The sequence below is a fragment of the Engystomops pustulosus genome, chromosome 4, assembly GCF_040894005.1.
Source record: "Engystomops pustulosus chromosome 4, aEngPut4.maternal, whole genome shotgun sequence".
Lineage (NCBI taxonomy): Eukaryota > Metazoa > Chordata > Amphibia > Anura > Leptodactylidae > Engystomops > Engystomops pustulosus.
Window position 1 is genome coordinate 166,447,215 of NC_092414.1, and position 25,423 is coordinate 166,472,637.

General features: G+C 43.2%; 1 protein-coding gene across 3 annotated transcripts in view; it reads left to right on the forward strand.

Annotated features, from left to right (window-relative positions):
• Positions 1-120: 120 nt before the first annotated feature.
• The window catches only part of FANCI (FA complementation group I), a 29,158-nt gene continuing 3,855 nt past the window's right edge, over positions 121-25,423 (forward strand). For 2 of the 3 annotated variants that reach the window (XM_072148489.1, XM_072148492.1), the window contains exons 1-31: positions 121-225; positions 4,693-4,777; positions 4,969-5,041; positions 5,122-5,252; positions 6,944-7,097; positions 7,810-7,867; positions 8,859-8,900; positions 9,924-10,047; positions 10,240-10,325; positions 12,656-12,779; positions 13,769-13,861; positions 14,025-14,161; positions 14,247-14,418; positions 14,513-14,600; positions 14,689-14,819; positions 15,313-15,383; positions 15,859-15,973; positions 16,067-16,189; positions 16,276-16,344; positions 17,885-17,986; positions 18,271-18,456; positions 18,668-18,789; positions 20,272-20,436; positions 20,786-20,965; positions 21,040-21,206; positions 21,474-21,547; positions 21,708-21,824; positions 22,405-22,456; positions 23,385-23,512; positions 23,775-23,843; positions 24,471-24,564. In XM_072148489.1, coding sequence (XP_072004590.1) covers positions 4,694-4,777; positions 4,969-5,041; positions 5,122-5,252; positions 6,944-7,097; positions 7,810-7,867; positions 8,859-8,900; positions 9,924-10,047; positions 10,240-10,325; positions 12,656-12,779; positions 13,769-13,861; positions 14,025-14,161; positions 14,247-14,418; positions 14,513-14,600; positions 14,689-14,819; positions 15,313-15,383; positions 15,859-15,973; positions 16,067-16,189; positions 16,276-16,344; positions 17,885-17,986; positions 18,271-18,456; positions 18,668-18,789; positions 20,272-20,436; positions 20,786-20,965; positions 21,040-21,206; positions 21,474-21,547; positions 21,708-21,824; positions 22,405-22,456; positions 23,385-23,512; positions 23,775-23,843; positions 24,471-24,564 — 3,331 coding nt within the window. In that variant the 5' untranslated portion in view covers positions 121-225; position 4,693. Of the gene's footprint in view, positions 226-381; positions 402-4,692; positions 4,778-4,968; positions 5,042-5,121; positions 5,253-6,943; positions 7,098-7,809; positions 7,868-8,858; positions 8,901-9,923; positions 10,048-10,239; positions 10,326-12,655; positions 12,780-13,768; positions 13,862-14,024; positions 14,162-14,246; positions 14,419-14,512; positions 14,601-14,688; positions 14,820-15,312; positions 15,384-15,858; positions 15,974-16,066; positions 16,190-16,275; positions 16,345-17,884; positions 17,987-18,270; positions 18,457-18,667; positions 18,790-20,271; positions 20,437-20,785; positions 20,966-21,039; positions 21,207-21,473; positions 21,548-21,707; positions 21,825-22,404; positions 22,457-23,384; positions 23,513-23,774; positions 23,844-24,470; positions 24,565-25,423 lie in introns of those variants that run through there. The other variant, XM_072148491.1, reaches the window with a different exon arrangement.

Here is a 25,423-nt window from a genome sequence, read left to right on the forward strand (position 1 = left end):
CGAACCTAGAATCTTCTGATCCGTAGTCAGACGCGTTATCCATTGCGCCACTGGCCCGTACGAGTAGTTTCCTCCCTCAGTGTTGTATTGCTGCAGGATGTCATTGGTAGCAGTTATGTGACCACACGGGACTGACACGCGGAAGTGACGTCAGGCGCGGTAGATTCAGAACCCGCGCTTTGCTATATGGCACTGCGTCTTCGCTAGGACTGAGCCAGGACTGGGGTGAGCGCCCTGTACATACTAGTACTAAGTGGTAGAAAGCGCAGCGCTGATAAACCGCGTGTTGTGCGGAGGTGCTCTGTGCCGCGGTCACTGCCGCCGATAGATTAAACGCATGGATAACGTGTGTGCGTGTTCAGACGTGCTGCTGTGTGCTCTGCGCGGCCGGTACTGACGAGGTAACGGTACAGAGAGAATCCCGTGCCGGTTTCTACTTACTGCCCGGCATCTTGGAGAGACACTGCCCGGCAATGAGGATTACACCGTGTAGTGCCGCTCATTAGTCACACTCGGGTGTACACCCGTATTTGTTCTGTTTTCCCTGTTCTTCCTCCAGCCACGGTGTTTTCTCTGGCTGTAACAGTCACACTACAGGGATGTGTCACTATGGGGTCAGGGGGAGGGCTGCTTTATTAAGGTTCCCAAATATTTACAGGATATCCTCTCACCTTCAGACTATTGGGATCAGACCCCCTTTCCTGAATACCCTAGAGCTGGCGGCTAGTAGTCCTGCAGACCCCCAGTCCTGGGATTGTGGGGTCCTGACCTTTCTCCATTACATGAGAATACAGCTGTATATAGTGATGATAATGGTCACAGTCTGTACAGCGGCTCCAGTGGTGACTGACGTCCCTCAGAGGCGGATAAGAAGAATCTGTGGCGCGTCCCATCACGTGACGTATTATAGACGTCACATCTAGGGGGAGAGTCTGATGCATGAGAGGAAATCCACCATCAAAATCCATGGTGATAAATCCGGGACACTGCTGCCTCCTGCACACAAACCGGCAGCAAATAAAACTTCTCTACTGACGATATTTTTAGGACTGGGGTCAACTACAGCCGGCCACGTGTCATCCATTTTTGTGGACTGGAGGTTGTTACCTTGCACCCTACCATATATACGAGCATGTATATTTATCACACTGGGGTATATTTATCATATGTTGGCGCTCGTGTATAATTCACAGCAAGATACATCCAGAAGCTTCCGCCTCTTCATGTATCGGGGCAGGCGGCTGCACAGCGTTTATTCTACACCATGCAGGGCCTGGCATAGAAAAAAACCCTCACACCCGGTGTATAGCCCATCCCATAGGACTGTGTATATGGACACTGCCCGCAGTCCCCCTCACACCCGGTGTATAGCCCATCCCATAGGACTGTGTATATGGACACTGCCCGCAGTCCCCCTCACACCCGGTGTATAACCCATCCCATAGGACTGTGTATATGGACACTGCCCGCAGTCCCCCTCACACCCGGTGTATAACCCATCCCATAGGACTGTGTATATGGACACTGCCCACAGTCCCCCTCACACCCGGTGTATAACCATCCCATAGGACTGTGTATATGGACACTGCCCGCAGTCCCCCTCACACCCGGTGTATAACCATCCCATAGGACTGTGTATATGGACACTGCCCGCAGTCCCCCTCACACCCGGTGTATAGCCCATCCCATAGGACTGTGTATATGGACACTGCCCGCAGTCCCCCTCACACCCGGTGTATAACCATCCCATAGGACTGTGTATATGGACACTGCCCGCAGTCCCCCTCACACCCGGTGTATAGCCCATCCCATAGGACTGTGTATATGGACACTGCCCGCAGTCCCCCTCACACCCGGTGTATAACCCATCCCATAGGACTGTGTATATGGACACTGCCCGCAGTCCCCCTCACACCCGGTGTATAGCCCATCCCATAGGACTGTGTATATGGACACTGCCCGCAGTCCCCCTCACACCCGGTGTATAGCCCATCCCATAGGACTGTGTATATGGACACTGCCCACAGTCCCCCTCACACCCGGTGTATAGCCCATCCCATAGGACTGTGTATATGGACACTGCCCGCAGTCCCCCTCACACCCGGTGTATAGCCCATCCCATAGGACTGTGTATATGGACACTGCCCGCAGTCCCCCTCACACCCGGTGTATAGCCCATCCCATAGGACTGTGTATATGGACACTGCCCGCAGTCCCCCTCACACCCGGTGTATAGCCCATCCCATAGGACTGTGTATATGGACACTGCCCACAGTCCCCCTCACACCCGGTGTATAGCCCATCCCATAGGACTGTGTATATGGACACTGCCCGCATTCCCCCTCACACCCGGTGTATAACCATCCCATAGGACTGTGTATATGGACACTACCCGCATTCCCCCTCACACCCGGTGTATAGCCCATCCCATAGGACTGTGTATATGGACACTGCCCGCAGTCCCCCTCACACCCGGTGTATAGCCCATCCCATAGGACTGTGTATATGGACACTGCCCGCAGTCCCCCTCACACCCGGTGTATAGCCCATCCCATAGGACTGTGTATATGGACACTGCCCGCAGTCCCCCTCACACCCGGTGTATAGCCCATCCCATAGGACTGTGTATATGGACACTGCCCACAGTCCCCCTCACACCCGGTGTATAGCCCATCCCATAGGACTGTGTATATGGACACTGCCCGCAGTCCCCCTCACACCCGGTGTATAGCCCATCCCATAGGACTGTGTATATGGACACTGCCCACAGTCCCCCTCACACCCGGTGTATAACCATCCCATAGGACTGTGTATATGGACACTGCCCGCAGTCCCCCTCACACCCGGTATATAGCCCATCCCATAGGACTGTGTATATAGACACTGCCTGCAGTCCCCCTCACACCCGGTGTATAACCCATCCCATAGGACTGTGTATATGGACACTGCCCACAGTCCCCCTCACACCCGGTGTATAACCCATCCCATAGGACTGTGTATATAGACACTGCCTGCAGTCCCCCTCACACCCGGTGTATAACCCATCCCATAGGACTGTGTATATGGACACTGCCCACAGTCCCCCTCACACCCGGTGTATAACCATCCCATAGGACTGTGTATATGGACACTGCCCGCAGTCCCCCTCACACCCGGTGTATAACCATCCCATAGGACTGTGTATATGGACACTGCCCACAGTCCCCCTCACACCCCGTGTATAACCCATCCCATAGGACTGTGTATATGGACACTGCCCGCAGTCCCCCTCACACCCGGTGTATAGCCCATCCCACAGGACTGTGTATATGGACACTGCCCACAGTCCCCCTCACACCCGGTGTATAGCCCATCCCATAGGACTGTGTATATGGACACTGCCCGCAGTCCCCCTCACACCCGGTGTATAGCCCATCCCATAGGACTGTGTATATGGACACTGCCCGCAGTCCCCCTCACACCCGGTGTATAGCCCATCCCATAGGACTGTGTATATGGACACTGCCCACAGTCCCCCTCACACCCGGTGTATAACCATCCCATAGGACTGTGTATATGGACACTGCCCGCAGTCCCCCTCACACCCCGTGTATAACCCATCCCATAGGACTGTGTATATGGACACTGCCCGCAGTCCCCCTCACACCCGGTGTATAACCATCCCATAGGACTGTGTATATGGACACTGCCTGCAGTCCCCCTCACACCCGGTGTATAGCCCATCCCATAGGACTGTGTATATGGACACTGCCCGCAGTCCCCCTCACACCCGGTGTATAACCATCCCATAGGACTGTGTATATGGACACTGCCTGCAGTCCCCCTCACACCCGGTGTATAGCCCATCCCATAGGACTGTGTATATGGACACTGCCCGCAGTCCCCCTCACACCCCGTGTATAACCCATCCCATAGGACTGTGTATATGGACACTGCCTGCAGTCCCCCTCACACCCCGTGTATAACCCATCCCATAGGACTGTGTATATGGACACTGCCTGCAGTCCCCCTCACACCCGGTGTATAGCCCATCCCATAGGACTGTGTATATGGACACTGCCCGCAGTCCCCCTCACACCCGGTGTATAACCATCCCATAGGACTGTGTATATGGACACTGCCCGCAGTCCCCCTCACACCCGGTGTATAGCCCATCCCATAGGACTGTGTATATGGACACTGCCCGCAGTCCCCCCCACACCCGGTGTATAGCCCATCCCATAGGACTGTGTATATGGACACTGCCCGCAGTCCCCCTCACACCCGGTGTATAGCCCATCCCATAGGACTGTGTATATGGACACTGCCCGCAGTCCCCCTCACACCCCGTGTATAACCCATCCCATAGGACTGTGTATATGGACACTGCCCGCAGTCCCCCTCACACCCGGTGTATAGCCCATCCCATAGGACTGTGTATATGGACACTGCCCACAGTCCCCCTCACACCCGGTGTATAGCCCATCCCATAGGACTGTGTATATGGACACTGCCCACAGTCCCCCTCACACCCGGTGTATAGCCCATCCCATAGGACTGTGTATATGGACACCGCCCGCAGTCCCCCTCACACCCGGTGTATACTGGGTCTTTCTGGCCACTAACAGACATTGTTCCGGAATAGACTGATCCTGTGTCTTCTATCCTGTAAGCTTTTCATTCCAATGAGCTTTAGTTTTGTCTCCTTTTCAGTATGGAGCAGAAAATTTTGTCCTTAGCAGCAGAGAAGAAAAGCGATGCCCTGCAGCGTTACCTCCAGACTGTGAAAGACGCAGAGGTGAGCAAAGACAACAGCGTGGATAGTGACCGTGTCCAGGAGACATCACCAGAAAGTCCACTATTTTTACCTTAGAAAGGTTATAGCCACAGGTTCATAGTTTGTCAAATACACAGTTTAAAAAAACAAATAAGACAAGACTTTAATGTAGAGCATCTAAATTACAGTCTGTACAATATGTATTGTTTCAGCTTGTAAACCTCATCACCAAACACGCAGTGAGCGGAAAGGAGCATGGGGCGCTATTACGCGGTATTTTTAAAGGTACGTGTCCTTAGAATTTTTTGTGTGTCTGGGTCATTTATATACACATTTATCGCATACTATGTGTCTTTTCTGTGCAGGGTCTCCGTGCTCTGAGGAATCAGCGGTTCGCAGGAGGGTCGCCATCTATAAACACTGTATAGAACTGGTTGAGTCGGGAGATTTGCAGAGAGAAGTGGCAGCAGAGATTGTGGGTCTTTTAATGCTGGAGGTATAAATTTTGTTTCATACATTTGTCATGGAATTGCCAGGAATTAGCGACTATTTCCCCTTTTACTCCACCTCTGTGTTAGGTGGGAGAAGAGGGGTGCAAAATGGGTAGTCCCAGGTGGCAGAGTGGTCTGACATGGGGCGCCAGCTCTGCCCAGCAGCACAGCCTGATATATCAGTAGGTAGGAGCCAGTAGATATATGAGGTCAGGGAACATCATGCCCTAGGATGTGATAAATCCCTTACTAAGAATCACAAGCAATCCCTCCCCCAATGTAGCACTTGTCACCTATTCCCTCATTTACCATCAGATCTACTGAGTAAACTGCCCTCACCTAACTGCTTGTTACCTTGTTTAGGGGACGGAGCCTTTTTTCAGACGTCACTGGCTGTCTGCACTCAGAGGGTGGAAGGAGAGGAGTAAATACTGATGAAAGGGGGGGGGGGGACATGAATGGATTATTACATGGCAGAGCCAAGAGGCATTCCGGTGATGATATTTAGCTTATTTTTGTAAAGTTGTTTTATCAGGAATAAGGCTGTTCTGAAGATGGTGAAAAAATGGCTCCATCCCCTAGACGAGGTAACAAGCAGTTAGGTGAGAGTAGTTTACATCAGTAAATCTGATGGTAGATGTCTTTAAAGGGAGTTTACCAACTCTTCCAGTGGTTATACTATGTCGCACAGTGATTTCCAACATTCACACGAACGTATGGGGGACGTATATACGGCCGATATATACGTCCCCCGTACATCGCTATGGACTCATGGCGCCCAACGGGAGCGATACGGTACCCTGTAGGAAGGTAGAGCATGTCCTATCTTTCTACGGAATAGGGCGCCGTGCTCCATATATTCCTGCGGAGAGGGGCGGGGGTGAGCAGCACTCTCCTCCTCTCCCCCGGCAGGCAACGGCAGTATGGATGTAGCCTTAGGTGCCAACTGATTAAAGTGGGAATTTCCTGGAAACTGTATAATGAACGTATGTTGGAATTTGACAGTGCACACATCTCAAACACCCTCTTCTTTATGTGGCACTAAAAATAAAGTGAACACTGTAGGTCTCTAAGGGTGTAACCATGGAGGTTACGTCAGGCAGAAGGAAGGGGGAAGTGCTAAAAAGAGCAGAGGTGGAGAGTTACACAGTGTAATAGCCCTTGAAAAAGGCATCATGGAGGGGCTCTGGTTAACCCCCCCCTGGCTTATTGGTATAATTTGGTAAGTGAGGGGGACTGTAAGTTGATGTTAGAAGGATGGAGGCCATTGATATCAAATATTAAAAGATTAATAAAGTCATGGTTCCTATGAGTAAGTGTTTTATCATGATGAATTTTGATGGTAAATTTCCTTAAAGAGTCTGTTGTATTCAGACGGAGAGTGTCCTCCCCTCCCTCAACCCTTACCCAATGAAGCACAGGCTATGTTGTGTATGTCCCCTAAACTAAGGGCTCATTATACATCCCCGTAGACGGTAATGGCAGCCGATCCGCGCCGTACACCGCAAAAAGATAGAGTATGCTCTATCTTTTTGCGAGTGTGTGGCCGTGTGCCGCTGTTTTCTATGGAGGGAGGAGGGGCCACTTCCTTTTGGCACAATTAAGAAGCCAAGCTTGCGTTCTTGTGCTGTGTGACAATATCTAGTAAGTTTTGCTGCATATATTTTCTTACTATTCTCTGTTTTTTGGCTCTCAGGTTCACCATATGCCGGCATCTTCTCTTCTTGAACTGTCTAACTTGTTTCTTGATGCCGTGAAAGCTGGAAATCTGTCCAGTGGAAAATCATTAGAATTGTTTCCCAATCTAATGAAAGCTGTATCCTCACAGGAAACCTTGGTGTATGGCAATGGTAATAAAATGTATCATAAATGCATCAAAATGTATCATAATAAATTAGATTTCCAGGTTGGAAATCATGTGGCTTTCAGCTATGGAGCTGCAGGATGTGCCACCTGATTTTTACCAGGAATTATGAGAGCTACTTATATAGGATTTTTGCAAAAAAATTTTATCATCATGCAATGCAGAATATAATACAGTTTTTGCCTTTTCATATTTTAATACCTAGCATATTATACAGTTCAGAAAGGTAAGGATTACAAGCAGGGATTTCATGTAAAAATATCTGAAAGATTACTGAAAATGAGAGCATATTTATGTCTGCTCTGTTTCCAGCAAAAATCCAGTTCTTCCATTTCTCTGTACTTTTTCTGGCTGGAAGTTTAGGGGGGTCTTGGGTCTCACTTCAGCCAATGACTCTCCTCCTCGGAAAGGGACACAACATAGAAGTGACATCTGCTGGTCTGAGGAGGTCACTCATTGGCCAAAGTAGGTTGTGCAACTTTAGGCCAGTGACAAAATGAGTGACCACGGGAAGGGTACAATTTTTTTGCATCCCTGTTCTGACCCCCTTTTGGCTCTGTGTCAAGAAACTTAAATTGCTGTTACTGGGGCTAATAAAATCCAAACGATTTTTGTGAGGTCATGGTACATAATATGCAGGGAACTTTAGATCTTTTTATGGCTCAGATATAAGTTAAGTGCTATTATTTTTCATCAAGGTGAGTTAACGGGAGATGAATGCAAGAAGCAGATCATAAACAGTCTGTGTTCCAGCAGGTAGGTACGACTTTCATTTCTTGTTAAATGTAAGCACCTTGTATTACAGGACATTTTTTGTAAAAAAAATTGTGACCTTTCTTTTTTTATTCCCATGACATAACATGAAATATAATTGGAGTTATAATAGGGATGAGTTTTTACTATGCTCCTGGATATTAAATATCAGTAGGACATATAAGGAGATTTTTTTGCCATAAAACTTTATCAATGGGGAATGGCTGGGTGCTTATAGCTTTCCTGAAAGGGGTGCTTTGGACGTTGAAAAACATGGCTGCTTTCTTCCAAAAACGATGCCACAACTGACCATGGTTTGTGCAGGTATCGCAACTGCATAGAGATGAATGGATCTGAATGCAATACCGGCACAAGCCATCATCAGGTATGGGACTGTTTGGAAGGAATCAGCCATGTGTTTCAACCTCTGGATAACCCCTTTTATCTACTATTGTAGATGGAGCTGCGTACATATACAGCAACAACTCTGGATGGAGTGGGCTCCTCATCAGGCTTGCTGTGGAGTAGAGGTTGTCTGTCATAGAGAGGGCAGAATGGGGGTCACACCTTGGGGACCTGTCATTAATGTTTGTAATAGGCTTAACCCTTTAACCATAACTTTCCTGTGATGCTCAGTAACTTTCTGAGCGAAATATTTCTGTCAATGAAGGGCAGTGCAACATTCAATATATACATCTGCTTGTTTGTTTTTTATAACACTTAATTTATGCCATTAAACACTTAAAGTGTATTTCGCTCCATGTCACATGTATACACCGATCATGTTGGACATATAATCCAGTCACCACTGCAGCCCAATAAACCAAGCCTGGCCTAGCGGACTGGAGCAGGAAGGGTGCAGAATTGAACAGATGAATATAGTTTCCTCAAGGGAGATATTCACTGCTATTTGCTGTATTTTCCTTCAATGTGCAAAACGTTAAAATGATAAATCTTGTGATTTACCAGTGTTTTATTATGTTTCCATTTTAAGGTGGGATCCAAAATGTGTTATTTTTCTAACATCAATGTTTAGGTAAGATTACAAATACAGTTCACCTTTTCTGTTTATATTCAAGAGAAAACACAATAAAAATAAAATAAATTGCTGAAGTGGGATATGGCTTTCAGGTCACATGAAATGAGCATGCTCACAAAAGTGGACGCACTTGCTTTATCCTCTTATATTTGTGTGTCTTGTTGGAGGACATGATACATTTTTGAAAGGGACCCATCACCAAGAAAATGCAGTCCAGTTTATTGCCAGCATGTAATAGAGCAGTGGATAATAGTTTCCTATCTGCAGGCAGCACAATTATACAGCAAAGTGCACTGGGCAGACGGTATCTTGTAGAGCAAGAAGAGCTTAACAGATTATACATAGTGTTCTATCTGCATGGAGCATGTTATAGAGCAAGCTGAGCAGATTGTGCACTGTCCTATTTGCAGTGTTATAGAGCAAAAAGAGCTGATCAGATTGCACAGTGTTTAGTGATTTATCTGGTGGCAGTATATTGTAGAGTAGAAGGATGTGAGCTTATTGTAAATAGTATTGTATCTGCAGATGTCATTTTATAGAGCAAGAGGAGCTTGGCAGACTACATAGTGTCCAATTTGTTGGCAGCATGTTACTGAGCAGGAGAAGCTGAGAAGATTGTACATTGAGGAAGCATGCAGGAGGCATTTTATAGGGGGCAGAGTTCAGAAGTGTTTTCCCATGCTGATTCTTATGTATTTTCTATGTTGAGTACCTCTTTGTACACATAGTCTAAAAGTTCCATTGCTATGTCAGTAGTAACCAAATTGTCAGACATGATAGTTACTCATCTCATAGCTGGATTGTGATGAAGGGTGAAAGCTGCCTGGCAGATGTCACCATATCATTCTCCGCCATATAAATATATGAGCTCAGAGTTTCTGTGTGAACATGCACTAGTGCGGTAGAGGATATTCACCTAATACACTTTATATTATGGAGGATGAGAAGCTGACTTCTACATATTATCCTGTTTCAGATATACAGGACACGTAGTGGTCATTAACAAATTTTTTTTTTCAGAGACGTTTTGCTGAGTACAGAGGAACTTCAGTTCGTTGTGGAGAAAGTTTTAAGACTGTTGTCTAAGGTAGATCTTCAAGAAATGCCTCCGCTGGTTTACCAGTTGCTGCTACTTTCTGCAAAGGTAAGTCATTATTGGGAATGGGGTATAGTGAGAATGGGGCTATCATACAATACATATAACCACCATCATGCAGTTATATCTGTGTCAGTATAGTATTGGGACTACTGTTGTCTTGAGCTGGTGATCAGATTGTTAGTGGTTCTCAGATCAAATCAATTTACCGAATGTTGTCTGTCTTTCATTTTAATTTAGGGAAGCAAGAAGAACATCTTAGAAGGAGTCATCAGTGTATTCAATGAATTAGATCATCAGTTGATGGTGGAAGAAAAGAATGAAGAGTAAGTAAACCAAAAATTTTGAATGGGGATGACCTAAGAGGAGGCTTCTTTTGGATCGAGATGCCTTTTGGAAAATGCAGTTAAACACTATGAACATAAGAAATGAAATGTTGTTACATCACAAATAGATACTTAATAATTGTCTGATATCAAATTCTATTTTTTATAGTGGCTTTTTCTTAATCACATCTTCCCTATTTTATTACATGTTATTGTTAATTTCATATGAGCAACATTTATTAAGCTCTCACTGGCCACTTTATTAGGTACACCTGTCCAACTGCTCGTTAACACTTAATTTCTAATCAGCCAATCACATGGCGGCAACTCAGTGCATTTAGGAATGTAGACATGGTCAAGACAATCTCCTGCAGTTCAAACCGAGCATCAGTATGGGGAAGAAAGGTGATTTGAGCGCCTTTGAACGTGGCATGGTTGTTGGTGCCAGAAGGGCTGGTCTGAGTATTTCAGAAACTGCTGATCTACTGGCATTTTCACGCACAACCATCTCTAGGGTTTACAGAGAATGGTCCGAAAAAGAAAAAACATCCAGTGAGCGGCAGTTCTGTGGGCGGAAATGCCTTGTTGATGGAAGAGGTCAGAGGAGAATGGGCAGACTGGTTCGAGCTGATAGAAAGGCAACAGTGACTCAAAAACGCCACCCGTTACAACCAAGGTAGGCAGAAGAGCATCTCTGAACGCACAGTACGTCGAACTTTGAGGCAGATGGGCTACAGCAACAGAAGACCACACCGGGTGCCACTCCTTTCAGCTAAGAACAGGAAACTGAGGCTACAATTTGCACAAGCTCATCGAAATTGGACAGTAGAAGATTGGAAAAACGTTGCCTGGTCTGATGAGTCTCGATTTCTGCTGCGACATTCGGATGGTAGGGTCAGAATTTGGCGTCAAAAACATGAAAGCATGGATCCATCCTGCCTTGTATCAACGTTTCAGGCTGGTGGTGGTGGTGTCATGGTGTGGGGAATATTTTCTTGGCCCTCTTTGGGTCTCTTGGTACCAATTGAGCATCGTTGCAGCGCCACAGCCTACCTGAGTATTGTTGCTGACCATGTCCATCCCTTTATGACCACAATGTACCCAACATCTGATGGCTACTTTCAGCAGGATAATGCGCCATGTCATAAAGCTGGAATCATCTCAGACTGGTTTCTTGAACATGACAATGAGTTCACCGTACTCAAATGGCCACCACAGTCACCAGATCTCAATCCAATAGAGCAGTGATGGCGAACCTTTTAGAGGCCGAGTGCCCAAACTACAACAAAGACCCGCTTATTTATCGCAAAGTGCCAACACAGAAATTTAATTTGTGATTTATACTCCCTTCTCTGTCACAGTTTTCATTGATATCAGCACCCTGAGGACACCAATAAAGCAGAAAATAGTCCCACGTACAGCTGTCACTTTAAAATAGCTCTGTGCACAGCAAGTCCCGGGCTGTCTGTGACTGCAGGAAGATACCTGGAGTCATCTCTGGTGATGGCCTGAGTGCCCACAGAAAGGGCTCTGAGTGCCACATCTGGCACCAGTGCCATAGGTTAGCTATCACTGCAATAGAGCATCTTTGGGATGTGGTGGAACGGGAGATTCGCATCATGGATGTGCAGCCGACAAATCTGCGGCAACTGTGTGATGCCATCATGTCAATATGGACCAAAATCTCTGAGGAATGCTTCCAGCACCTTGTTGAATCTATGCCACGAAGAATTGAGGCAGTTCTGAAGGCAAAAGGGGGTCCAACCCGTTACTGGCATGGTGTACCTAATAAAGTGGCCGGTGAGTGTATATTGTATCAATGTGAAGAATTCTAATATTCAACAGAAACGCAATTGTTTTTGCTGTGTATGGGGTCCAAACAATGTGCATATTACCTATTGCCTGATCAAGGATCCCATTTATCGCTTGCCATACCCCTTTGTGATGATGTCATCACCATGTGATACTTGCTAATGCATTTAAATGTTGCTCACATTTGACATTTGCCTGTCATTTAACTCCAATGTATAGAAGCTGCCATAATTCTCATACAACATACACTGCTGTAGTGTCTATAAGACAATACGGGAGGGTAATGTGCAGCTTGGAGGTTCAATGAATGCTGCACATTGTATATCAAACAAAAGACAACTTATTCCCCTGTGGGAACTGACACTAATGGAAGCCATTAAAAGTCCATTGAAATTAATTGACATTTTAATAGATGTTTAAGACACCCGTTATTATTGTTTTACTTATGCAAAACAGAGGTCAGAATAAGGACTATGTTTTCTGTTTGCTCTGGATTTATGTGTTTTCTCCACTGGTAGCTCTTTAGATCTGATTGATGCAACTCTACCAAAAGAACAACTTCGCCAGGTTGAGGGCACCATTATTTTGCACATTGTCTTCGCTATAAAATTTGACCAAGATCTCGGCCGAGAGTTGGTGAAGGTAAGACATTGATAATCTGACTGATATGCTTTATACATTATATACTCAAATATGGATTTATTTGGATTGTCCCTTAAAGGTATTCTATCAAGTTTGATTGTTCTCCCCAGTCCACAGGATGGACGGTCAGGTGATCTCCAACTGGTGATTGTTCATGGACAGTCACAGATCACATGACCCTCCATCTGCGGCCATTTTACCTACACACACATTACAAAAACATGAGGTAAAGTGGCCAACCCTTTTAAGGTATCCTCCAGCCACAAAAGTTAAAAATCCCAGTGGTGGCACAGATCAGGAGGACAGAGGAGGTCCATTGTATCCCAAATGAGCAGAGCAGCCAGTCGTACATGCTGTCCCCTGCTCTATTCATCTCTATGGCGCTGACAATGATAGCTGAGTGTTGTACCATGGAAAGTGAATGGAGCTGCATTGTTCACGTCCTTGTTCTCCTAAGACGTGCGTTCCACAACTCAGCCCCCATGGATCAGCAAGTTGGGGATAATTCTGTGCACAGGCGGTCCCCTACTTAAGGACACCCAACTTACAGACAACCCATAGTTACAGACAGACCCTTCTGACCGCTGGAGAAGCTCTCTGGAAGCTTTACTATAGTCCCAGATTGCAATAATCGGCTGTAAGGTGTCTGTAATGAAGCTTTATTGATAATCCTTGGTCCCATTACAGCAAAAAATGTTTAAACTCCAATTGTCACTCCATTGCCAAAATTTTTTTGTCTGGATCTGCAATTATAAAATATACAGTTTCGACTTACATACAAATTCAACTTAAGAACAAACCTCTGGACCCTATCTTGTAAGTAACCCGGGGACTGCCTGTATAGGGGATAACTTGATTTTTTTTTTTTTACTTTAGTGTCTGGACAACCCCTTTATGTACATGTTTTTTATGGGGAGGTTTAGGCTGATGGATCCATCTCCTTTTGTTAATTGTAATGTTATCTGTTGTCTCTCTTACAAAATCTACAGACTGCACAGCACGGCGACTCCAGCAAATTCTTGTGTCCTTTTAGTGTTGCACTCTTGTTGTCTGTATCCAGAATACAAAGATTTGAAAAGCAGGTAATATATATTAAAAGATGTATAATATTATAAATCTTTAGCCTGTTTCGGGTTGATCCAGCGATGGCACAGTTTATAAAATTTTTTCCAGTATGTAACTTTCTATGTAGTGCTCAGCCTTTTCTGACTCGCTTCTTGTTGATGATTTATGTCTCTTGTTCAGGTATTTGATTTCTTGAAAAGCACCATATTAAAAGGTTTTAAAGACTTTCAGTTTCAGCAAGGCTCAAAATTTTTACGAGATTTAGTACCGCAGCCGTTCTGTGTCTCTACAATGCTTCTGGAAATCGTGAAAAACAGGTACGGAAGAGGATGGGGAATGTTCTCTGTAAAATAGAATTTTGTTTTCTAGTTATAATAAAGTAAAGAAAGTTTTTTTCCTCAGTGTATTTGGTTGGGACCACGTCACCCAAGGACTTGTGGAGCTTGGATTTCTCTTGATGGATTCATATGGACCTAAAGTACTGCCAGGTGCCAAAGTGTCGGAGACAACACTCGGATCACCAGGACAACAGGCCAGTCAGCTCGGATCCAGAATTTTACTGGAAACCTTCAAGGTGACGTTTTTGTTGAATTTTCTCATTTCACCAATATCCACATATTTTTTTCTTAAAAATGTTTTAAAATTGTAAAAGTTTTTCCTGCTTTTAGGTTCATGAACCAATAAGAACTGTAATTTTGGAGCAAGTTTTGAATCGTGTTATTACTAAGGCAACTTCTCCCACAAGTCACTTCATTGGTAAATAGTTCTTAAGTTCTGAAGAGTAATAGTCAGCTGTGCTTAGAATAAGTCCATGAATAATAAGATCCCATTACATGTTTTGCAGACCTTCTTTCCGACATTGTATTTGCAACACCTCTTATAATGCAGGGCTCATCTTCTAAGCTGACTTCTACATTTGACCATCTCTACCAATTGCCATTCACCACTGTCCTGGGTCTGCTAAAAGCTCTACAGGTAAATATTGCATTATTTGTTGAGGTAGGGTTGCTAAATTGGGTTATCCAAACAAAAAATATGCATATTTAGGTGATATGACACTATTGGGGCACAATGATGCCTGCCACTGATTAGGGACAATGTCATGGCAACTAATTGAGACTACATGGCGGATAATATGGGGAAGCCATTTATATATTTGACACACACATATTTATATATGCATATGTAAATTGTAAAAAGGGGCAGCACTACACAAGTTCCAAAAAGAGGTGAACTTTATTGAACAAGAGGTGACGAAGGTATTTGATGAAGGTATTTGACACCGAAACGTTGACACTTGTTAAAAAAAATCACATCTTTTTGGAATTTGGCCTTTTGAAATGCTGCCCGCTTTTTACCATTCTTGATTTTTTGAGGACCTTGCCAGGACCTGACCAGAATTGAAAAACGCTTAGATTGGGAATTATTGAAATGTTACAAAATCTTCTGTCCTGTTTTCTTGTTACAGCCACTCTTAAAGATAAATGTGTCAGTGAGGGACAATGTCATCCTAGTCCTGAGGAAGGCAATGTTTGCAAGGTATGATTCTTTTCTATTGCAATCTTCTACAGCTCACTTAAATTTGTTACTTGATTTTCAGTACTTCATAGTGTTACCTATATTTTTCCATAGCATCTTCCAATGTATTCAGCTGAATAGTATATAGTTGCATAGATTTACCATTGTCTGCATCTGGACGATAGTATACTGTATACACACACTGATAGAGGTAAGCTGTCAGGACTGTTTCATCTAAAAATATTCTAGTAGATGGAAGATAATATAAAATCGTCGTAAAGAGCAAAATAAAATAAAGAAAAAAGAAAATCCGTGGATAAATATGACCCAAGTGAGTGGTAGGTGTACAGATAGAAAGGTCATACGATGCAACTATTATGAAGGCAGCAACATGTAAAGCAGCTGTGATGATATGTCTTGTCTGATGCTATTGTATGGCATAGGTTTACACTTAATTCTCAATGATATCAGAACTTTTCTTTCAAATTTCTTATAGTCAGATAGATGCCCGGAAGTCTGCTGTTGCTGGTTTCCTTCTCCTGCTAAAGAATTTTAAGGTCCTAGGAAGCCTGTCCTCGTCTCAGTGCAGCCAAGCCATTGGTGCCAGCCAGGTAACTTTATTTCTATCTGTCCTCTTCCTAGATATAGAGGTAAGGTGTATAAGGTATAGGTAATAGGTGTATAATCTCTTCTGTACCTGACAGGTCCTGGTGGATGTCCATACCCGTTATAACTCAGCAGCAAATGAAGCTTTTTGTTTGGAAATACTTGGATGTTTGAGAAGATGCTTAAGTCAGCAGGAAGACATTAGACGGATCCTTTATGAGGTAACAGATTGTTTCGTAATTTAATAGGTTGTTCTGTATGTTAACAAGAACAAAGATTTAGATCAGACTTCTCACATTTTTTTAAGGGTTTTTATGATGTGATTCGACGGAACTCCCAGTTAGCCCGACCCATCTTGCATACTCTGGTGGCTCAGGTATGACATCATCCTACATACCCTGGTAGCTCAAGTATGACATCATCTTACATACTCTGGTAGCTCAGGTATGACATCATCTTACATACTCTGGTAGCTCAAGTATGACATCATCTTACGTACTCTGGTAGCTCAGGTATGGCATCATCCTACATACTCTTGTAGCTCAGGTATGTCATCATCCTACATACTCTGGTAGCTCAGGTATGACATCATCATACATACTCTGGTAGCTCAGGTATGACATCATCATACATACTCTGGTAGCTCAGGTATGACATCATTGTGCACAGTCTGGTGGCTCAGGTATGACATCATTGTGCACAGTCTGGTGGCTCAGGTATGACATCATCTTACATACTCTGCTAGCTCAGGTATGACATCATCTTACATACTCTGGTAGTTCAGGTATGACATCATCTTACATACTCTGGTAGTTCAGGTATGACATCATCTTACATACTCTGGTATCTCGGGTATGACATCATCTTACATACTCTGGTAGCTCAGGTATGACATCATTTTACATACTCTGGTAGCCCAGGTATGACATCATTGTGTGGTGGCTCAAGTATGACATGGCTAGAGCTGTCTGTGATTGATGGCTGAGATTCAAAGGGATTTTGGTTACAACTCTTGCAGCCAGAGATGCGTTTTTACCAGATCTGTAATGCAGGAGAGCGGTAGGAGACTTTCAGATATTTAGTCAGGGCAGATAAATAGTTTTTTTGTACTTTCAGATTCTGGAACATAGTAAGTTTTTATGCTTTTTTCTATGTTCTGGAAAGTACCTTTAAAGGGGTATTCTCTAATTACTGTTATTAACAAAAATACAGCATTTCACAGATATAATTTAAACCGGTTTCTATCAGTCCTGATGTACACTATTTTGCTCATCCCTGGATATGACAGTAAATCTTCTGACTATGGTTGGATTCCTCGTATGAATAGCTTCTCTTGTCTGCACACTGCAGTGCTCTCTGCCTCCTGCCCCTCCCCCTGCATTATAAAACTAGCTCAGACACATGCACTTTCTGCCAGCAAGCAGCAGTGTGCAGAGACTTGCTCTACAAGCTACAGACAGAAAAGGTCTTTATAGCAGAGCTGACTGTGTTTTATTGATTAGTTGATGGAGCAGAGCTCAGTGTGTTATCATGTTATATCCATCTCATCTCTGATCTATCTCTTCTCTTTTTCTATATGTCAGATACTAGTATAATGTTCATAAGCTAAATGAAAGTTTAGATAAACCTGGACCCTGATAATCTAAGCACATTGTCAGCACACAGCATCTCACAGAGGAATCATGAAGAGTCCCAGCCCACACCCCGGAGTTTTGCACTGATCATCAATGAGTGAAATGAGCTAAAACAGCAATAAAACTGAGTAAAATTGTAAAGTAAGGGGCTTAAAATGATCTTAGTTGTGTAAACATCACTAAGGGATTAAAATTGGAGAACTATCTTTCATGAGCAAACCCCTTTAAAAACAACTACGTACTTGCCTTGTTTAATTTTTTTTCTTGCTTTATTGTGTTTAGTTGAAGAAGTATTATGAACCAGAGCCTGACTTGTTGCCACCATTAAAGCTGGAAAGATGTATCACTGCTCAAAAGGAACAAATCATTTTGCAGGAGCCTTTGGTAAGTGACCTGAAAGGAGTTTTCCCCCAATGGAAAATGATGAGTTCCTTACCCCAGTAGAGACAGAACATACAGTACAGTTGCCTGCAGTAAATATTATGTGATCCTACCCGGTGCGATGCCATCCTGCTTATAAGTTGTACCTACCTCTTTATAGTAGTGAGTTGTTCCCTGCCATCTGTTCTAGTAGCAGGGTGACGCTAATCTGGGTGCGCTGGTAAAGGCTTTCACTTTGTTCCTATTGTATGTATGAAATCCCTCTTATCACTATCATTGGGTTTTAGGCACACTTGCTGAGCAGTATTCATTGTTGCCTCAGTTGGTATAAACAGAGGAGCAGTTTACTGCAGGAAAAGGGGATGGATGAGGATGACGATGAAGAGTATATGACATGTCAGCAAGAAATTGATGAAATACTGGAATCCATAACCAGGAGAATGACCAAATGTGACCTGGAGGAGTTTGAATTGGTAAGATTCACTATTACAATGGGGAAGTAAGAACACCTTGCATTACTGTTATTGAATGGTGGATTGCATTTGATTTTCTTAACTTCTGCTGTCCATTTTGCAGCCCCTTCTCTTATTTCTCCCTTTCTGCTAACATGTAAGCTAATGTCCCATTGTCCATCACTGTCTCTTCTACTGTTTATATGATCTTAAAGCTTCTCTTCTCCACCAGGACAAGTCTGCTGACTTCTCTTTATCATCTGGAGTTGGGATGAAAAATTATAACTATGCAGTTCTAGTTATGGGAATCTGCGAGGTGCTCATAGAGTACAACTATTCCACTGCAGACTTCAGGTAACAAGTTAATCTGGTGACTTTTTTTGTGCCCTAGATTTTAATTTCTAACTTCATGGTCATGTGCAGAGCTGCACCCTACAGTTTAAATCGTAATATATATTGTGTATTGCCTGCTCCTAACCTTCAAATATTCCTGTTCATCCAATAAAATACTACTCTTCTGCTATTCTGATTTTATAAGAATCATGTGCAGTTAGCAGGGCCGTGGAGTCGGTGACCATTTCAATCTAGTCAGAATTGTGATTAAATGGACCAACACTAGAAATATGTAAGAAATTGGTTTCTCATCGGCACTCATTGCTACCCATCCTCCTGCACCAATGTTTGCTTCCGTCAGTTATTTTAGTGCTCATTGGACTGGTTGCAACTCGAAGCTTGACAGGTTGTATGTGGCCCGTGGGCCACTGGTTGTGCACCCCACTTCTAGGTTTTTAGTTGAGATGAATGTACATTGCACTTTATGTACATGCTCAGTAGTGAAGCTCCTCCACTACAGGTCAAAGAAAAATGGCACTGGGAAGGAATTCCCACTCTCATCTTAGAACTGCTAGACTGTCCACAAAACGGCTGTGAATTTGGAGTTGGAAGTATGGCTTACCTATTCCACAGCCCTTGGATTAAGTTACAGTTTCTCAAAGCAACATCTTATTGTGGACACAGTTAAAAAAAAAAAACATCCTCCAGCAGGTTTACTGATGGTAGATGTCCAAACTTACCTGCTCGTCCTTTATTCTAGGGAATGGAAACATCTTTGCTATCTTCAGTAACCTCTGTATTAGGGTAGCACAGTCTTTATAAACATATGTAGATGAGCCGCGGGCGCTCTGGTTACATCACCGGAGTGTCTCTAGGCTCCACCAGCTGGCCCCCTGCTCTGTACTTCAATACACAGGACCAGATAACCAAGTACAGAGCAGGGAGGCTGCATACGTAATCCAATGGTGGAGCCCAGAGGCACTCCGGTGATTTTCTACCTTAATACGGATGTACCTAAAGATTATAAAGATATTTCCATCCCCTAGAATAAAGCAGGTTAGTTTGGACATCTACCAATAGTAAACCTGATGGTAGTTGTCCTTCAGTGGTTGTATAAAAAGCCAGCACAAAACTTTATACTTGTGTTATATATTCTTTATGTACAGTAAACTTAACATAAGGTTTAGGCTCATTGCACACAAACATATGGGCCATAGCCGGGCGAACCTACAGCTGCATACAGGAGTGAGCGCTGCCAGTATTGTAGTGCAGCGTAATATAGAACATGTCCTATATTTTTCTGGTCATGGTGTGGCGAGACTCCATAGGCTTTAATGAGGACCGATATCCGACCATCAACTGTGCTGCTGGATATCGGCCTCCCACACATGAGCATGAGGCATTGTACATATAGAGACTGAATATTTCATATTAAGGCTTTTAGATGCATTTTCTCTGGATCTGTTCATAATAATACATTCATACAATTCTTTTTTTATTCAGTAAAAGTAAGTTTGAAGACATCCTTGGAATATTTAAGTGCTACAGCAAACTGGTTGACATCTTAAAGGACAAATCTGCAAAAGGGAAATCTGCCGGCAGTGGTAAAGCATACAGGAGCTTGTTGTCTATGGGATTTGTCTCCACATTGCTGACAGCTTTGTTCAGGTACTCTGTGTTCTTTTTCTGTAAATGTATGAATGGTTTTCTCCTGGGAAGTAGTGGACAATAGCTCAGATTACTTAGGTTATTATTCAGAAAGCCGTAATGCATGAGAGTATGTGTCTGCTATCTGATTCAGAAGATGCTTTTCTATTATACACACAAATGTGTGTGTATGAGCTGACTGCCCAGGCCGCAAATGATAAAGCAGGTCCTTGTGCATCTCTGGCAATACTTTCTACTGTTATTAGCATGATTGGACCCCGCATTGTCATATGGTCACTGGTCCATTGATTCCGGTACGAGGTTGTGTGCCTGGGGCACAATGGTTATATCTTGTTTATCTTCCTTGCAGAGACAGCACGAAGGTCCATGAGGAAAGTCTTGGTGTTCTCCGATCCAGCTTGGATTTTATGAGATACGCTGTCAACATAGCACTGCAGAAAATCCAGCAGCTGAAGGACACTGGGGTCACAGACGGACCTGACGGACAGAATAGTGACAGAATGTTCCACTGCGTCTGTGAGATAACCAGGTAAAGCCTCCTACATGATGTACACAGATCATAATGGAAGACATTTCTCCTAACAGTAGACATCCCTTCTTCAGGGTGTTAATGTGGAGATACACCTCAATACCATGTGCCGCAGAGGAAACTGGGAAAAAGGACAAAGGGAAGAACATCTCTTTGCTATGTTTGGAGTCCTTGGTGCAAATATTTCAGACTATCCAGCTACACTACCAGCCGAAGATCTCACAGTTTCTCGCTGCACTGGGTAATTATTGTCTTTGCTGAGCTAAAAGTAGTCATTCTGATGCCAAGGACTTGGAAGTTAGCATTTACAGTAGAATATAGTCAGCTTGTGGTAAACATTAAGCTTGGTCCATAATTGATTTATTTTCAGCACAATGTGTAGTTAATGTTTCTAATGACACTACATACATTCCTCTATGTACTTGTTTGTGTTGTGTAACAGCACTATCCTCCATTATCATTTATTGTCTGGTATATTGCTTTATGTCTTTATGCTCCACATTCCCAGATGAAGAAGATGAGAGGGAAGCTGGTGACATAAATGTTTTGGAAAAATCGACTTCCCTGATTACACAGTTCCAGGTAGGTTTCTGATTGTTCTTGTGTCTTAAGGTATTTTAGGGTATAGGTATCAGTATCTAGTGTGCTGACAGAGTTCCATGTATTGCCACGTTCACTACTCTCACCATGGATTTCCATAGTTGTTCTGCAGTTTCCGAGTATCTATATTGTTTCTATACAGCGATCCCTTACAAACCAGCTGAGCTCCGGAGAGGATGAATTTAACAGCAAAGAGGCCGTGCTACTAGTCAGTGTCCTGTCGACATTGTACAGGTTTCTGGAGCCATCTTCTCAGCAGGTCAGTGTGTAGAGAGTGAAGAGTTCATTCTGGCAGATTTTGTACAAAACAAGTTTGTGGGGTTTTCAGATTTTTAGTGACACAGCAAGAATTATCTACATCTTATCCGGGGTGTAATCATTTTTATGTTGCAGAATTTAGCAATATTTGTAATGTAAATTGCATGATCTGCTGCAAAATCTACATCTCTAATAGATGCAAGAAAAGGCCCCTTTCAAACTAAGTATTTTGGTTAATATTTATATCTGTATCGGATCCTATAGAGAAAAACTTCAGTGGAAATATTCCACTTAGGGCTCATTTACAGCACCGTGGGGAAAATGTAAGCTTGCGGCTGTACAGATGTCCCCCATAGACAGCTATGGCGCATGCGCTCACTGTTCCAAGCTGTAGCCGCAAAAAGATAAAGCCATATCTACTATTTTCTATGGAGAGGGATGGGGGCGAGCAGTGCTCACCCTCTCCTCCTTTCTCATGCCCCGTGTGTAGCACGGCAGGCACACGTAGTGTGAATGTAGCCTTATTTTTGTATTTTGAAATGTAAGTAAAGAAATTGTCTCTGTTTGTAAATCCGTTTCAGTTTGTACAGATGCTGTCATGGACTGTGAAAATTTGTAAAGAGACTGATCTCGGTAAGAAGAGGGCTAAGTGATAAAAAGTAAAATACATCCTTGATGTAAATGTATGAGCGTTATAACTGTATACTATATTTTAAAGCAATTTTAAAGTCCTCTTCTGCAATTCTTATTTCTGTTGTTCTTATTCTTATTTCTGCTCTAATTTTGCAGCAGTTTAAAAAAAAAAAAGATGGAAGTGCTGAATGTTTTAGATTTGTACCCAGAGGCAAAAGATCCCTTTGACTCTTGCCTGAGATTTTTTGATAAAATTTACAACATACGTTCTTAATGTACATAAATGTGAGCTCAATCACATCCTTGTCTGCCTCTGATATGTAATGTGTTTTATCTGTCATAAAACCAAATTTCTTTCACCATTGTGATATGTGATCTGCATCAATTTCTCAATATTTTCAGTATCTCTGTTTGCTGTCAGTTTACAGCCAGACTTTTTCCCTGCTTTTACTTATGTCCAACTTGTTTGTGCTCCTACAAAAACGTTCTTGTTTGCTTCTCACAACCGTCCCCAGGATTTATCCCTTTCACCTCCCATACTCTATGTACTTACTACCTCAAAGTTCTCACATCTTCAAAACCCTAAAATGTAACCTCTAAGCCTAACTCTTAAGACAAATCCTACCATGAGCCGCAGCAAATCTGTGAGCAGCTTCTACCGTCTCCTACTGTCACTCCCTTTGTAAGATTGTAAGCTCTTGTGCGTAGGCTAGTATTGCCTCCTATACCAGTTTCTCCCTTAGCTCGTGTTTAATGCACTTTTCAATGTTTAAATCCATCACATATGTACAGCTAGGAGATATAGCAATGCCCTCCTTATTAGCACTAGAATCCTAATTGTCTGTTTTATTGCAATGATTCCCTTTCTAAATGGTAACTTCATCCATTGTGTATGACAGTCACATATATTGATATTCCTTTTCTATAGAGGATGTCCAATTCTGTAAGGGAATCATGACGCTTCTCTTCAATATGCATTCTTTATTCAAGAGCCCAGTAAGTCTGCTTCGTGAGCTCTCACAGGATATCCATGGACATCTTGGAGATATAGATCAGGTAGGAAGAAATCTTCATTTAACCCTTTCACAACCATCCAAATTAATGGTCCTTAAGGGGTTCATATTCATTGATTTAAATTTTTCTTTTGTACCTGTATTATAAATTAGGGTGACTTCAGTTAAATGTATGCAAGCTGTAGTTGAGACCACAGAGCTGCTCCGACAATGCAGCCAAATCTTATAATGCATAAGTGTTAAGAAGGTGGTTATTATATAATCACTGATTTACATGATGAAACCCTCTTATTGTCCACTTCTAGGACATTGAAGTTGAAAAACAATCACATTTCCGTATTGTAAATGTAAAGACCGCAGCACCGACTGTCACTGTAAGTACGATTAGTTTTACTTATTGCTGCATTGTGTTGTCCTCCATGGTGTGATAATATATAAAGTTCTTTATTATAGCAATTATTCAGCTCATTTGAGTTTTTTAACTAATGCGGCCCATAGAGAAGATAAGATATTTTTTGGGCCAATCATCATGTGTCTCGTATACCTGCGCTCTTGGCTTGGGGGGATGGTGGAAAAGCATAGAAGCTATTGGCAGCCTTCTCTTATACTGTATGTAGCTCCTCTCAAGGAGAACAAAATGATTGATCAGTTAGAGATCAGGTCGCTGATATATATCTCCCCCAACATCTGCCATCAGGGGAGAGAGTGGAGGACGTAATACACATTTGGTGGTGTATTCTTGACCAGCAGGAATGTACTACACTGCCTGGTGTGCATACACAGCCATGACTCAAGCCACTTATATAGGACTCGCAGGACAGCCAGTAGGTCCAATATAAGCAGATTGAGTCATGGCTGTGTATGCACACCAGGCAGCCACTCGTGGGCCCCACTGCGATCAGATACTTTCATCCTGTGGATAAAACCACATCTACAATCTAGAGCTTTCAACACATTTTTTATTAAAGTTCCACCATTGTGCTGTTTTTTTTGTTTCCCAGCTTTTGGTCTTGGGTCAAGCTGCAAAGGTGCTGGATGAAGTGGATTGGCTGATTACAAAACTAAAAGTTCAGCTTAGTTCAGAAAAGTTGCCTGGTAAGTAGGTATTGCTACAATCTTATGTGTAAAAGGGCTTTATCTCATGTAAATGTAGTTAGTTGTTAGCTGGATGTTTTTCTGTCAGTGAGACACAAAAACATTGCTATACAGTTTGTAGCACAATGTAATGCTAATGTTGTAGTGATTTTATACACTTGTACATTAATGGGGTTTTCCAATCTAGTATAGTGCTCACATGTCGCTAACAAATGCCAAACCATTTCTGTATTTTCAATAATACAAAGAACGGCATACTGTCCGATTCAAGTTAATGCAAATACAGAAGAGCACACAATGCTAAAGCCTGGCATCTCTGAAATTGCTGGGGCTCCCCAAGGTGAGACCCAGCTACCAGTTGTGAAGGGACAAGCCATCACTTTATGATGACCCCTTGTTACAAACGGACCTCTGTGTCCACTGTGACCTCTGCTGAAGATCTCTGGATGCTGGAAATTCACTGTACTTCAGTCCAAGACTGTAATGTACAAATGTAAGGTGTCTACAATACAATTTATTGTTCCCATGTTAGTCCCAAATTTTGGAAATTGAATTGTCACAGGTCCCAAAATATAATTTGGCTGCCGTTGCACTTACTAATTATACCAGTTCCAACTTGCATACAAATTCAACTTAAGAACAAACATAGGGCAGAATTTATCAGAAGTGTCTGAGAACAGAACTGTTGCAGCTGTCCATGGTAACCAATCAGGGCTCAGCTTTCATTTTCCCACAACTGTTTATAAAATTATAGCTGAGCTCTGATTGAGATAAAACTGTTCTAGTTGTCGATGGAAACCAAACGCTTCTGATAAATCTCCCTCAAAAAAAAAAACCTATCTTGTACGTAACGCACCTG